This window comes from Pleurodeles waltl, chromosome 7 (genome assembly GCF_031143425.1).
Source record: "Pleurodeles waltl isolate 20211129_DDA chromosome 7, aPleWal1.hap1.20221129, whole genome shotgun sequence".
Lineage (NCBI taxonomy): Eukaryota > Metazoa > Chordata > Amphibia > Caudata > Salamandridae > Pleurodeles > Pleurodeles waltl.
The window spans coordinates 711,598,205-711,614,592 of record NC_090446.1 but is presented as its reverse complement, the minus strand read 5'-3'; the positions used below and the strand labels follow the sequence as shown (position 1 = coordinate 711,614,592).

Genomic DNA, 16,388 nt, shown 5'->3' with positions numbered 1-16,388 from the left:
AACAGCACCTTTGGTCTCAGGGACTGCATACTTCCCTCATACTCCATCAGACCACTCCCATATTAAGGTAGTGCGGTTTGTGACTTGCTCCAAGCGGAACCACCCTAAATGGATATTCCCTACAGAGTTTCATTTAGATTTAGTTTTCAGCAATTAACTACACATTGCTATGACAGGATTTTTACAACTCAATATAGGCTTGGTAGGTAAGTGTGTTAAGTTATGATAGTTCTTTAAAGTTGACATAGGCAGCATAATTACAGCGCAATATGGAATCATCTTAAAAGATATGTGGGTGAAACTGGACTACACAGAATATGAAATTCAGAAGCAAAAGAGAAATGTCTCAGATACGGTCCATAGTAGATACCTTGGTGAGATGAACAGCTTGATGCAGAAATACCAGGAGAAGGGGCTGAGAGGGAGGGGTTTCTTGGGACATATGCACTGACCAGACATTATGGTGATGGTACCCAACCTGGCAAAATGCTGACTCAGGCTGCTTGGCAGAATAGACACTGTAGCTCAGTATTGCAAACTGAGGGAGGGTATTTATCTAGAAGATTTAGAAGAACATCTCTAGAAGAAATAAAAGCAACCATTGAAAATCTGGAAGTAGGCACAATTATGGAGTTGGATGGCCTGTCTGCTGAGTTTTACAAGATGTGTATATATATATATATATATATATATATATATAGCTAGATATACTGGCCCCAGCCCTGCTGGATTTCTATACAAAAGCCCTGAAAGATGGCAAATTGCCCCCCCTCATAGCACAAGCAATAATCATGGTACTCCTAAAGCCTGGCATGGATCCTAAATGTGCGTCATACTACCCACTACTTAACTTTGACAATAAAATTCTGACAAAAGTGATTACAAACCATACGTCCCTTCTGATGTAAAGTATGGTCGTCCCGTTCAACTGGGTTTTGTTAAACATGGGTCCACGACAGTTAATCTATAAACACTATTCACTGTTCTACATTATGAAAACCATTGGCATTAACGCATTACTCCCAAGAACGTCTAGGCTCAGAATTCGCTAAGATAAACATACCACCCATACCCGCAATCGACATCTATCTGTTCCTGAAACATCAGTGGAGACCTGAAAGCACGGACAGACCCCAAACTGCTATCCCATCTTCTCCCATGATACCATCTGCATGCAAGAGATGTGGGCCATTGACCCATTCCTCTGGTAGAGCTCACTGAACATATAAATCCTGCAAGAAAAAGATAGAATTCTGGCCATGCCTCAGCAGTTCATTCCATTTATGTTCAAAACAGCATGGGATGTATCATGGCAAAGCTGTACCTTGAAGCCAACCAGTAACGGGCAGTAAAGCCTGAATTTCCTTCAAAACGCAGTCAACAGGGTTGATTTTTGATAATATTCCATATATACATAAATTCTGCTTTGCAACTAAAAAGGAAATAGTGCCTATTCTACCAAAAATAGTGAGCACAGTAAAATCAAGGCAAAAAGGTCTGCTAATACTCATGGATTAGCCTTTCTTCAGCAGAGAACAAGAATGGTTATTTCAAGACAATGTTTATTTGAACATCCCATACCTGTACCTTCAACTGGATTCAGCAAAGGGACAAAGTATTGATAGAACTGATAAACTTCAGCTAAACAAGTCCCTCGCTACACAAACACCTCTCCTTCAGAGTTGTGGTGCGTTAGACTACACACTTCAAACAGTAGAAAACTTCAATGCAATTGTCGAATTTACCAACAATTGGCAGTGATCATTTCCCATGATGTATAGTCCTAAACTGCAACCATAACCACCATGAAAAAAAACTGAGAGCCTGAAGAGTGTAAAAATGATCCTTACAACAAAAAAAAAAAAGACTCCCTCTTATAATGGCAAAGAGCTCTGAAGCTTGAAGTAAGTTCAAATACTGGTGCACTCTCTTTATCCTTGGCCACTGAATTGCCTGAATTTGTAGCCTCATTACACATCTTATTTACTTCGACCGCCCTCCTCTATGGCATCACAAAAGACCGTCAATGAGAGTCTCCAATGCAAGAAAGAAATACAAGGGTGACACTGAAATGCCAACACATTACCATCCGAACTTGATGACCATCCAAACATACTGCAATATGCAGATGATACTGCAATTTTGGACTTGAAAGCTGCTGGGCTACAAAGAGTTCTGAATAAGGTAGGCAAATACTGCAAAAACAACAACCTTATGATCAACAAAGAAAAAACTAAATTAGTAGTTTTTGCCAAAAATTCAACAAAAAGGGTAATTGTCACCTAGACAATACTAAAATTGAATGTATCTAGGGCTATAATTATTAGGGCCTCTGGTTGAGGAACAAGGAGGCCCTAAATTACAAAAAAGCAGCTATGCACTCGACAAACCTAGTCCTCAATGCATCCAAGTAACAAGTTATCAGGGCCATCATTTTAACCCCATTGTGCTATTTACCTCAAGTAAATTAATGCCTACATTAAGTTTTGGACTGGTGACCTTTCATGGGAATCTTTCAAAACGGATGGACATAATAAAATGCCAAACATCCAAGATTATTTTCTTATACCAGCTAGCATGAGCCAAACTCAACTTGGACATTAACTTGTATAATCTCATATCCTTGAGGCTGCTTATGTCTCATACTGTGCCATGCTTAGATTAGTCCTAGAAGGCACACTGAAACGTTTACTGTGTTTGAAAGTCATCAAGATTTCCGAAAGTAGTCTGAATTCCTGGGGAGTATTCTGACCTTCATCACTTGCTAACATACAGTTTAATGAAGAAGGATGAATTTGCTAATACCTCTATAAATTAAAACTCTAATCATGGAACAAGTAGAACTTATCTCTTAATATGAAGATCAAGTTGAGCTAGAAAGGAGAAAGCATATGTGGCTCAACCACAATATATACAATAACAGCATATCATAAAAATATATTGATCTTCCACTATGCTTTGAGTGAAAGTTCAACCTAAGTAAATAAGTTCTCTGATTCCTGTGTGGAGATTCCACTATGGCTGACTACGTGGTGAGGAAAACATGAAATGCCGCATTTGCTCTTCTGGCTAGTTGACTCTTCTACATATCCAGTACATCTGCCATGTCTCGACAGCACCAAGATGGCATTTACTAAGAAAATATTTTTTACATTTGAATGTTATGAGATGGAGAGATGTGGTAATATCTTACCCAAGTGGCAACAACCCCTATCTGGATGGTCGTTTTGTTTTCTCAAATTTATGAATATTAGCTTTAGCAAGAATTTCACACTGACGAGGAACTTCTATTAGACCTTGCGCGTCATTCATAATAGTTTCTTAAAGATCACTTTAGTGTTCCAGTTCTCACTCTTAATACAATAATTTTCAATATGTCCACAAGTGAGGTATCATTCTTAATCGGCAGACCGAGGGGAACATTGGGTGGTAGGAAATTTGTACCGGCACAGTGATCCTACAAAGAAAAGTGTGGAAAATGTGATTTGTTCAGCTATATTTGAGGTTTGCAGAGGAGTCTGGGTAAGAAAATCTTTGGGGATCCACGCAAGCCACACCTCCCTGGACTCCTCAGGCTGTCTAGTTTTAAAAAATGTCTGGGTTTGGTAGGTTTCCCTAGATGACCGCCACACGTGGGACCAAAAAAGCAGGTCTCCCCGCCCCCCTTTGCAAAAACATATAGTTTTGTAAAAGATCATTTTGATGTGTCCATGTTGTGTTTTGGGGCATTTCCTGTTGTGGGCACTAGGCCTACCCACACAAGTGAGGTACCATTTTTATCAGGAGGCTTGTGGGAACGCTGGGTGGAAAGAAATTTTTGTTTCCTCTTAGACTCCAGAACTTTCCATCACGGAAATGTGAGGAAAAAGTGTTTTTTTTGTCAAGTTTTGAGGTTTGCAAAGCAGTCTGGGCAATAGACCTTGGTGAGGGACCCACAAGTCATCTCATTCTGAAATTCCCCTAGGCGTTTAGTTTTAAAAAATACACAGGTTTGGTAGGTTTTCCTAGGTGCCGGTTGCGCTAGAGGCCAAAATCCCCAGTTAGGCACTTTGCAAAAAACAGGTCAGTTTGCTTTAGGAAAAAGTGATGTGTCCACGTTGTGTTTTGGGGCATTTCCTGTTGCGGGCACTAGGCCTACCGACACAAGTGAGGTACTATTTTTATCGGGAGACCTGAGAGAACGCTGAGTAGAAGGAAATTTGTTGCTCCTCTTAGATTCCAGAACTTTCAATCACCGAAATGTGAGGAAAAAGTTTTTTGTGTCAAATTTTAAGGTTTGCTAAGGATTCTGGGTAATAGAACCTGGTGAGAGACTCACAAGTCACCCCATTCTGAATTCCCCTAGGTGTCTAGTTTTCAGAAATACACAGGTTTGGTAGGTTTCCATAGGTGCCTGCTGAGCTAGAGGCCAACATCCACAGCGAGGCACTTTCCAAAAAACAAGTCAGTTTTCTTTGTGAAAATGTGTTGCGTCTATGTTGCATTTCCGGATGCGGGCATTAAGCCTATCCACACAAGTGAAGTACCATTTCTATCGGTGGACCTGGGAGAACACAGAATAGAAGAACAAGTGTTATTGCCCCTTGTCTTTCTCTACATCTTTTCCTTACAAACGTAAGACTGTGTGTAAAAAAGACGTCTGTTTGAGAAATGCCCTGTAATTCACATGCTAGCATGGGGACCCTGGAATTCAGATATGTGCAAATAACCACTGCTTCTCAACACCTTATCTAGTGCCCATTTTGGAAATACAAAGGTTTTCTTGATACCTATTTTCGACTCTTTATAATTTACCAAATAAATTGCTGTATACCCGGTATACAATGAAAACCCATTGCAAGGTGCACCTCAATTATTGGCTCTGGAGACCTAGGGTTCTTGATGAACCTACAAGCCCTATATATCCACGCAACCAAAAGAGTCCAGCAAATGTAATGGTACATTGCTTTTGAAAATCTGACATGGCAGGAAAAGGTTACAGAGTACAACGTGGAGAGAAATGGCTCTTTTTTTGCGTCTCAATTTAAATATTTTTGTATTTCCGCTGTCATTTTCTGTAGGAAAAACTTGTAGGATCTACACAAATGCCCCTTGCTTAATTCAGAATTCTGTCTACTTTTCAGAAATGTTTAGCTATACGGGATCCAGCATTGGTTTCACACCCATTTCTGTCACTAACTGGAAGGAAGCTGAAAGCACAAAAAAATAGTAAAAATGGGGTATGTCCCGGTAAAATGGCAACATTGTGTTGCAAAATGTGGTTTTCTGATTCAAGTCTGCCTGTTCTTGAAAGCTGGGAAGATGGTGATTTTAGCACTGCAAACCCTTTGTTGATGCCATTTTCAGGGAAAATTTCTTTGAAAAAAACGACATTTTTGCTGTATTTTGGCTGATTCCTTGGCCTCCTTCAGGGGAACCCACAAACTCTGGGTAACTCTAGGATCCCTAGGATGTTGGAAAAAAGGATGCAAATTTGGCATGGGTAGCTTTATGTGGACAAAAAGTTATGAGGACCTAAGTGCGAACTGCCCGCAATAGCCAAAAAAAGGCTTGTCATCTGAGGAGGAAAAGGCCTGGCAGCAAAGGGGTTAAGTAAAACATTGAGCATAATAACGAAAATAAGCCACAAAATTAGTAACAACGGGTTGGCCATCAGAAATGGCTGAAAGGATAGTGTCCTAGAATTCAGGTCTATTATGGTCAACTTTTAAAGTTTCAATAGGATGCGCTCTGGCTTCCAATAGATTTCCAGATGTTGTGGGACAATTGCCTACTTAACTCTCCTGCTGAAAAGGGCAGCCAATTATTTTAAAGGAATAGGGTGTGACATGCAGAAGTATGCTAACCATTAACAGAAATGTAAGCATGTTATACTTACAGGAAAACAGTTTGGTTATCTTCAGGGAAGTCTGGTAATACTTTTGTGATTAGTCCTCCTTCTAACTCTTCATTTATGTCAGGTTGTTTTTGTGAAAGAGCTGTTTTTAGACCATGGTAGTATCTATGTTTAATTTTTTTATTGTATTTCTGACAAACTACAAGCCTACCTAAAGGTCTCTATTGCCTTTCCACTGCAAAACAAAGCGTATCAATTATTTTACTTTTTAGATTCTCTCTTACCTCCAGTTTCCAGTTACAACCATTAACAAGAAGCTAATATAGTGGATACACAAACCATTAGATGCAGAATGTTAGCATGAAAGGCACAAGGACTGCATTTGTTGATGTGATGAAATATCTTTCACAAATCAAGGCAAAAAACGGTATGCATTAAAATCACCCTGTAGACAAAAACAAATGTAAACAAGCATTTGTAAATGCATTGGGTTTCGCCTATGAGATTAACAGTATTTTTTGTTATTGCAAGTTTTAGCTTGGTGAGAAGTTGTGAAACTGCATAAAAGTGTTATGACTTGTTTATTGAGAAAGTCAACAATACATCTGCTCCCATGTTTGTGTAGTTGTCTGTTTGATGTGTATGTAATGGTGAGTGTGTAAGGTTGCAAGGTGGCAAGGTTGCTTTATGATGGATGACGCCGTTATTGCATATATTGTGGGATGGTGTGACAGCTTGACATGTATTTGTGAAAGACAGATGTATGTGGGTCTGTGTGTCGAAGTGTTTAAGATGTGTGAGTGTATCTGGATGTGAAAGTGTGACGTGGAGTAAAATAGCAGTACTGGAGTGGCCAGTACAATTCCAGAGGATCTTCCCACTCAATGTCAAAATATATTTTGAACAAATATATGCTACAAAGACAGGAGCCCCCTCAAATTATTTTTAAAATAAATCATGCAAAACAAATAACTGAATATTTCCAAGAATCCTTTTACGCAAAGCATTTATAACGCCAATTTATACAATTTAAGAGCAAATCCATGCACCAAGGATTTGAACAACACAGCCATGACTTATATTTGTTTACTGAATGCAAGGGAAAGGCTTTAAAAATGATGTTGTTCACTAAGCTTCACTTTACAGGCATTTTACACATTTTAAAAGCAATTTGATACCTGGTCTACATAGTGCTTGCTGGCTCAGTTATGTTGCCTTGCAGCTCAAAAAATAATTGAATGGTGAGAATGTTATCAACCCTAGAAGGATACAAGACTAAGGCAGCCCCATTGGGATGTGAACCTTTATCCCACAGATGTCAGCTCATAAACCTATAGTAAGTATCTTCACAATTCGCCTGTTTGCATCACCTACTCACTGAGAACAAAACCAAGCACATGTTCAGACGTTCAGTATCTTCCGAGACACAAGGATCCTTCCCTAGAGCCCGACACACTGGGAGTAATGAACAAAACACCTACAGGGGTTGCCGAACCACACACTGGAATGTGGGGTGGGGTACTTAACGTGATATAGGCAAGGGGCCGTGGGGTGCAAGACAGGGTCAATGTTACTTAAAATTAAGATAGCTGAACATGCAGGAGCATTTGCAATTTACTTAACGAGTAAAAGCATTAAAGAAGAAAATGTTTTTTAAATTATTTGAAGATGCAAATAATAACACGCAGTCACATTTGTCTGTGTGTAATTTCAAAGCATCATTTAAAAATAGAGAAGCCATTTTCTTCCCCCTATAACAGATATTTAACTGTGGTGTGCTCGGAGGAGGATTAAATAAACGAAGCTCAAACAATTGTGTCCTTTGTCAAATTCTTCTTTCATTTTGCATGAAGGGAAAGAAATCACCCCACCAAGTGTCTCTCCTAATTACTCTCCCTTGAAGCTTTTTACAAAACATGTGTTGCTGACATGTTGACAGATTGCTCAATGAAGTGTTCAGGTGCATGCAAGAGGCGGGTCTGTTGAGACGATCACCTCTGCCAGTTAGTCTCCAAACGTTGAAACTGTTTACAAGAGATGGCAAAGTGGCTGCTGCCTGAACAAAAACATGTATATCGCACCCTTCTGCCGGAGCACGCACTTCCATATCAACCGCCTCTCGCACAGGCAGAGATGGTGCTGCCTTTATAAGCAGGGATTTGCAGCAGCTACTACGGCATTTGCATCCCTGCCAAGTGGTCTGCTGAAGGAATCTGTAGGCAACCCTACGAGATTCTCGTGCGAGTTGAGGAGATCAAAACAAGGAAAAAAGCATTGGCAAAGAGGTGAAACCTATTGGCTTTGCCAAAACTTGTTAACTGACTGAGTAGAGTGCAGATACCTAGGCTTTAGAAAGTGACGTGGCAGTGTTTTTTTTTTTTTTTGTCAGCCATCGCACTTCTGCTCCAAAGGGGCGCAGAGGGCATCTTCTGCGGAGCACACTGAGGGCAGGGGCTCCGCACAGCCTCTCCTCTGAGACAATGCGTCTCCCGCAAGCAATTTTTAGGCAGAGGGTTCCTTAAGCCACTGGGTCGTGAAGCCACTGTCCCTGCTGCAATATGGAGGGGTAGGCCCCTGTCCTTCCCCTGAATGATCGCTGTGCATATACTGGATAATAAGCAATAAAGATTTTGTCACCAAAGTAAAAACGTCTATCATCAATCAGAAGCTGTGTGAGGATTATTTAGGGCACCACTGAGTCACGCTGGCCAACGAGGGCAGGGCAGAGAGGGGAGGTGTAGAAGACAGAAGGCAAAATGCTTGACATTTAAAGCTCACCTGGACTTTTTTTTGTGGAAAGGGCAGACACACAAGCACGGGCCATTTTACAAAGGCTAGAAACCCCGTGCTCTGAAATGCAAAATACCCAAAAAGCAAAGAACGCTATTTTGTTTTTTTCCTAGAAGGAACTGGAAAGAAGTCAGTTTTGTGTAACCTTCTAGGGCTTCCAAGTTCCGAAACCAAAGTGGATGGAAACAGTACATGGTCGACGGGGAACTGATAAGAGGAAATACACAAGGAACAAATATTAGTAAATAGAGGAAAATAGTGTGACAGCCAATAGAAACTGATGGAATGTAAGTGGCAATCACAGGAACCAATGAAAGCAAGGAAACCAAGGGGGCAGGATAAATGCCCCTTTTAAGATTTATTTTAAATACAGTAGATTTCAAAAGCACAGCACAAGTGCTGTGCTTGCGAAACCTAAAAATTAGAAAACTCATCTAAAAGTGTAAAAAGGAAGCTGAAATCGATTACAACTTTGTTACATATAAAATAACAGTTACAACAGCGACCACCAAGACTACTGATGCATTCTGGACCACTGGACCATCAGCAAGTGGGGGGTGTTGTTCATCCACCAGTATTCCATTTAATAGGGCTATAGGTGAAGGAGGCTGAATAGAGGAAAAGCATGGGTTAGGAAGTGTGTGTCTGGCGCCTTGAGAGCAAAAGTGAAGTATGTGGACTGCAGGACAAAGAGAGAAGATCTACAGCGATTGAAAAGGCTTTAGAGAAAACAGATCAGGATAAATCCACTGGTACTTCAGCAGACACATGCATAGACGATGGACGTGTGGGTGCAAAGGTCCAGAACAAATATGGTGTCAGAGGAATATCCACACTGAATTGGGAGAAGGATGGGAGAAGAGGTTCATTCAATCCCATTCAAAGCACAAAAAATACTTTGAAAAATAAAGAAAAACAATATAGACTTGATATTTGCACTTCACATTTTTAATCTTTGTTATTTTGACAGGGATTTTTTTTTTTTTTTTTTTTTACAAAGATCACAAAACCCAACCTGTGGGTTTTCAACATACCACCAATTCAACCTAGATTTAGCTAGATATGAAAAAAGCATTGGTTCAGGGACAAGCTTTCACAGAGTGTTCGGCTTGAAGACTCCTAAGAAGGGCTCCTGTACAAGGATTTGTAGAGTTACATTTTGCTGTTCAGGTGCAACCTGTCCCGTAGCAACAAAGCAATTTTTACAATCTGACACTTTCTTGTTGTGCACTGTAAGGCAATATGACAACACATCTACTTACGCAATAAGGTCGATATTTCCACAACCCCGTTTATGAAGTTCTCACTTTGCTTTTTGTTTGATACAGACCTTTCTGTTACACAGCAGTTCAAGACTCAAGTTAAAGCTGGTAATTTTCATTAAAAAAACGTTATTCCGAGTGTTGTCATCTTCCCAAGCAGACATATGCTCACAGATTAATATCCGTTGCAACTGTAATTTCTTTAGTTTACCCACAAATAGAAAAAATACTACACCTATTACAGTAGAGCAGTCCTAGAGAGATACATATGAATAAAACATTTCTGCCAACTACAATTTTGCATGATATATATATATTGTTCATTTCTTGGGGATGAGCCAGGACCCACAGATGAAAGCAATTGTGGTGCGTCCAGACAAGAATCTGAGTACTTCAATGCTTGTTTTGTGTCCCTTCTCACAATCTTCCTTATCCCCTGAGAGCTACCACAGTTCACTTTGTTTCACTCACCAACATGTGAGGTGGTATCACACTGGGAGGGCAATGGGTTGTCGTGTGAACCACCTACCGTATGTTAGCTTGAAGCCAACATGGTCAAAGATGTCAGAAGACACAAATTTCTTTGAGCAACTGGCCAGGTTTAGGAAAAAAGTACATGTTTGAGTGAGGAAGGCAGAACATTACTTTACTTGGCAGATGTTATCAAATTACCATTCTACCTTAAAACTAAATAGTGATGTTTCTTGATCTGAGCAATCTTCCTTGACATTTATTCTGGATTAAACACTTTGCCTGTTTTGTTATTTTTTGGTAGAAATAGTTGCTATAGTAATTTTTCCCAGTGAGTGTATTGAAGGCAACAGCGTTTTGAAGTGCATACAGGATTTATATCCAATTTACTAAATTTACTAAAAGTAGAGCATCTGCTGTGATGAAGGAGAACTACATCGGAGATTAAATTAAAAAATATTAAACAATTTGTATAACTCAAATACTGCACTGTTAAAGGCTAAAAAAAAAAAAAAACTGCAGATTATTAACATATGCCCTATCAATAATTGTAATAATTTCTATTTGTTCTAGAGGCATTTACTAATTATGTGGATCCAATGATTCTAAATATCGTAGCTAGTTTTGCACCAGAAATGCTACAGACAATGCAATTTCAACTAGTCTTTTAAAGATTTATTTTGTCATTAACTACTAGGTTCCTTAACACAGGACACAAGATATGCAACTAACATATCTGAGGAACGTCTTTGATTTGGATTTCATAAGCTGGAACAAATCAGCGCTTTTCGATAAGTAATGATATATAAATTCAAATCAATTAAATTGTGTTTGTATACAAATATAGATACTAATTCAAGCTTGAATCACCAAAAGTAGTCTCCACATGGGTGATTTGTGCATGTGTATGCACTTGAAGTAGAACCTTAAGTATTGTGAAGAAATAATTGTTTTAATTGATTCTTTTTTGTTTTTTTTTATAACACTGTCATATGTGACATATGTCATAAATCTCTACAGCGATCGAGCCTAACTATGATACAGGCCGTAGGAACAGGTTATCTTTCTACCCAGTGGGCATGCTGATTTTTAAATAAATACACATAGGTTCTTTAGAATTCATGGGTGCTTAATAAAATATTCACCCTTTGTAGAAACAGAGTTTAAGGAACTACTCACATGTATTATTAGTACATTATATACTTCGGTGGTTCCCAACCTTTGGTCCGTGGACCCCTGGGAGTCTGTGAAGCCTCCCCAGGGGCCGACACCCAGGGGTCTGTGACTGCTTAAAAAAATTAACTCGTAGTAACAGATTAATAAAGTAGCTAAATGTACAACTGAACATTTTATAACGTACTGTAAATGTCAAGGAATTTGAAATTGAAGGCTAAAAATTAAACTAGTATCCTCAGATTGATTCTGGGCAGGAAGCCGCCCCTGACACCTTCATTGCACCCGGAGGTGTTTAATAGCAGACTCTTCCTCCCACTGTGTGGGAAGTTCGTTCAAGGGACCGGGGCCTTAAAAACTGCACTTCCCTGCTCACCTTGCGTCAGGAAGCCGCCCCTGACACCTTAATTGCACCAGGAGGTGCTTAATAGCAGACTCTTTCTCCCGCTGCGCGGGATGTTCGTCCAAGGGACCGGGGCCTGAAAACTGCATTTCCCTGCTCATCTTGCGGCAGGAAGCGGCCCAGACACCTTCAATGCGCCCAGAGGAGCTTAATAGAAGACTGTTCCTCCCGCTGCGCGGGAGCGCCAGGGCAAAGCCTGGGCCAAGGGCAGGCCAGTCCTTGGCCCGTCAGTGGCCGGAAGAGGCTGGGCCACCCCCCCCCCCCCCTTGATTCCTCCATATGGTTTTCTGTCTTGTACTATTTTCTTCCATTTTCTCTTAAATTCAGTAATTTTGCTTAAGGTTGTGTAAGAATGGGCAAGAGGAAAGATTCGGACAAAGGTTCGGGGCTAGGAGGGGCAAAGAAAACGCTTCCCAGTTTACTTGCCCCGAAAAGTAAAAGTTATTGATGGGGAGGGGCAGAGGCTCCTGGTAAAGGTATTAAAACCTATTTTAAAAAAGTTGCCCAACAGCACAAGGCCCCAAAAACTAGCCGGGGAATTTATTCTAGAAGTTATACGGAGGAGGGACCTGTTGTAACCCCCTTAATGAATTGCTCTCATTCCCTGCAGGATAATATTCCCTTAGTTGAGCCAGCTATTGAATGTTCTAACCGTTATGCACCCCATTAAAGATCTTGGATGCATTTTTGAGGATAGAACAAACCCTCATGGGGTTGACAATGATGATGGTAGTAAGGAAGAAACCCCTACGGGGAAGCACTTAGCGCAGCTGAGAGTTGAATTTGAGAATTTGGGAGCCTATATAAGCTCAATAGGTAAAAGGTTGGAAGAGAAATTGGATTGCTTGACGACCATGGTAGCAAAGCTTGAAATCTCTCCTCCATTGATAGATTCCACCCAGATACCCATATCTCCCATTTGCTCCATTAGTAAGTATGATAGCACATACTGTGGGAAGATGCAAATTAATGTACTTAATTCTAGACCTCGAACACAAATGCCTCTTGTGGGATCTCGAGCACCATCCACGCCACACAGTTGTAGCTTCAATCAAGTAGGAGGGAAAGAACAGGCTCTAGGGGATAATGGAAGGTGTATGGCACGTATGAAGGAAGGAACTCTAGAAAGATCCTCTTGGAAAAATAAAGTAGGAATGCAGTATGACTTGTACCTATTAAACGTCCCTGAATTGTCTGCAGGCAAAAGGGAAACCCAAGACACTTAAAAATAAAATTATTCACTGGATTAGGCAGACAAGGTGTTGTAGATTAGTGATGAGAGAGGATATAAGGTATGCTATGAGAATTAAAGGTGTAGGCTCGGGTCAGGATTCTATTGGGCTGAAATTAGCAAACCAAGAGCTTGTGGATGGCCACTTGACGCTTAAGCAAAGGTTCAGACCACATACAATATCACAAATAAGGGTTGCATCACTACCCCCTCAGACCCATACTAACTGTAAAAACGTGTCACGCATTGTAGACCCTCCCTTGGATCCCTTAAAACGTGTCACCCCGGAACCTATTAGGCAGACATCAGATGTTGACTGACAAGAGGTGATTGTACCAACTATGGTGGAATTACCCGCTGTAAGCATCAACGAGTTGGTAAATACTAAACTGGCATGGCCGCCAGTTTATAAAGAGGAGGGGTGTGAATGTGATTGTGGGGCACCTATAGAGGGATCCAGGGATGTGGAGGAGAGATCAAAAGGAATTAAACTGTGCGAGAAAAGGGGACCTGGAAGGTGAGATGAAGATTTAGTTAGGCTCCTCTCGCGGAATGTGGCGGGCCTGAGAACTAAGCTAGGTGACCCAGAATGGTGTAACTTTATAGATCAGCATCATATTATTATGATGCAGGAGACTTGGGCCCCTGAGGCACTATATAGAGTGGGATACCTAACTTTTCAAAAACGGGCGGTCCCTTCACCTTCAGGATGGGCTGCAGGAGGCCTTGTGGTCTGGCTCAAATAGGACCTATTTCCAAGAGTAAAAGTAATTCCCTATAAAAATAGGGATATATTAATAGTAGACCTTAGGATTGCGACCCAATAGGGAATGAAACATATAGCCATCATAAACGGTTACATCAAACCTGCCCCATCTAAAGACCAAATTGTGATAGTGAGACAACTTGCAGATATACTTGCCAAACTTCCTAGGAACGTGCAAGTTATAGTTGCTGGGGACTATAATACTAGGCTGAGAACTAATGTAGATTACTTGTCAACTTTTTATCCCTATGATAGATCCTTAGGCAGATCAAGGCCAGTCCAGGAAGATACATACAGAGCCACGGGGGCAACAGCTCACCTTGAGAATCTGATAATTAGTATGGGGTTAAAACAGGTTAACAGAAATACAAGATCAGATGCTCCGGCTCAGCCCACACTCAGAAGGGGAGGCTATTGAGTCACCTTGACTATATTTTTCCAGGCCAACGGCTCTGGTCAGCTTTGGTGGCTATGGTAGTGACTCCCAGAGCTGATAGCGACCATTAGGCTCTTTGTGTGACCTTCGTAGCGTCCTCCTTCAAAGATTGTGACATGTCCACATGGGTAGAGGACAATAACGAACGTCAGAGCAGCAAATAATAGGAGGACTTTAAGGTGGGAGAAGGTAGCAAACGATGCAAAGGTCCAGTTGACAATCTATCTTAGGGTTATAGAGAGTCTTTCTCCCTTGGTGTCTGCATATCCCCTAGAGCTCAATTTTGTCCAATTGCATTGTGATCTGATGGACGATGTGAGATTTCGGTTCACAGTACCGTGACGCAGAGGGTTGGCTACCGTAAGTAAACCTAGGTGGTTTTCAAAGCCCTGTAGACTGCCGAAACTGCAATGGAGCAGCAATTGTACCAATTCATAAAAAGGGAGACCGTGATCTCACTGGAAATTACAGACCACCAATAAGTCTAACTGATGTCACCCAAAAGATGTTTTGTAAACAGATACTGGCAAGGTTGCATTCATGGATTGACAAGCATCATATTCTTACTGATCGGCAGGCTGGGTTCCAAAAAGGGGTCAGCACTCTGGATCAAGTCTTTAGATTCAAATTTCTTTGCTGGAAATACTTAATTTTAAAACGCGACCATTTGTATGTTGCCTTTGTCGATCTGAGGGCGGCTTTTGATCTGGTCTCACGTGAGCCCCTCTGGGTAGCCCTAAATGCCTGCGGGATGGATAGTGACCTCCTGGGGCTAATACGATATTTGCATGAGGGTACTTATGCTAGGGTGAGGTGGATGACGGGAGGCAACCTTACTAACCAATTCCAATCGTAAGTGGGGTGAGACAGGGATGCGTACTAGCCCCTACTTTGTTCGGTCTTTATATTAATGGGGCAGTGGACCAGTCGATTAAGTGTAATCATGATGCTCCTAAAATATAGGGAATGTCAGTACCTATCCTTATGTTTGCTGATGACACATTGCTTATATCAAGAACCCAGATGGGGCTGCAAAATGAACTGGATTCCTTTGCAGCATTTTGTGAAGAAAGGGGGCTAGAAATCAACTCTGAGAAATCAAAACTTATGGCCCTAAACACACACAATTCCTTTAGGGGAAAATGGTCATGGGGGTGTCCCGATTGAGCAGGTTAGCCAATTTCACTACTTGGGAATTAGAATGTCAGATAATCTTGCCTGGACTCCACAAATAGAGAAAAGTTCTGTGGTTCTACAACAGCGGGCAATGGTTATCGAAAGAAGGATAACGAACTTAGTTGGAGGGCCTCTCTCCCGGTGGTATATAAGGCTGCCGCAGTAACAGCTGCAATTTATGGTACAGAACTTTGGGGGCATTGCAATTTGCGCAATTTGACTGTGATTTAAAACAAATTTCTGCACTCTATGTTTCGTCTACCAGTTAGTACCCCACTCACTCACCTCAGATTTGATTTGGGATTATACTCAATACATTGTGTAATAGGTTTGAAACCTCTTTTATACTGGGTGCGTCAGTGGTCTTCTGCCTATCTGGGGCCATACAGGATAGTAATGACAGAACTATTATCTTTTGCCGAAGCTGCATAAAATCATACCCACTACAAGATTCCTTGGTGTTCACCTTTTAGAGTTTCACTTTTTAGGAAAATGTATTTCCCAGATTAATATGGGTTACACTGGAAAAAGCAGATTATAAACAGTAATACATGGAAATGTAAAATGTAACATTTAAATCAATTGTGCATTTCAACTTGTAACATAATGTGAAGTAGTTTAATCAAAAAATGCCCATACCAAGTATGAAAGCTGCAACGTAGTTGGATATCTGTCCCATTCCCACTATGAGGAAGAACACAGAAAACATTTCCCAGCTTGTTGAGAAGACCTGGATGAAGCTGAAGCCAGTTTGAACTGCCATAGTAACAAAGAGCACAAGCTTTCTGCCATACCTTTGACATAAGAAAGAGAAAAACACCATTTTATTTATCAACATAAGAAA

General features: G+C 40.8%; 1 protein-coding gene across 2 annotated transcripts in view; it reads right to left on the bottom strand.

The window, feature by feature from the left end:
• LOC138304579 (organic cation/carnitine transporter 2-like) overlaps nt 1-16,388 on the bottom strand; it is a 405,840-nt gene that overhangs the window by 286,914 nt on the left and 102,538 nt on the right. For both annotated transcript variants that reach the window (XM_069244749.1, XM_069244750.1), the window contains exon 3: nt 16,184-16,338. In XM_069244749.1, coding sequence (XP_069100850.1) covers nt 16,184-16,338 — 155 coding nt within the window. The remainder of the gene's footprint in view (nt 1-16,183; nt 16,339-16,388) is intronic.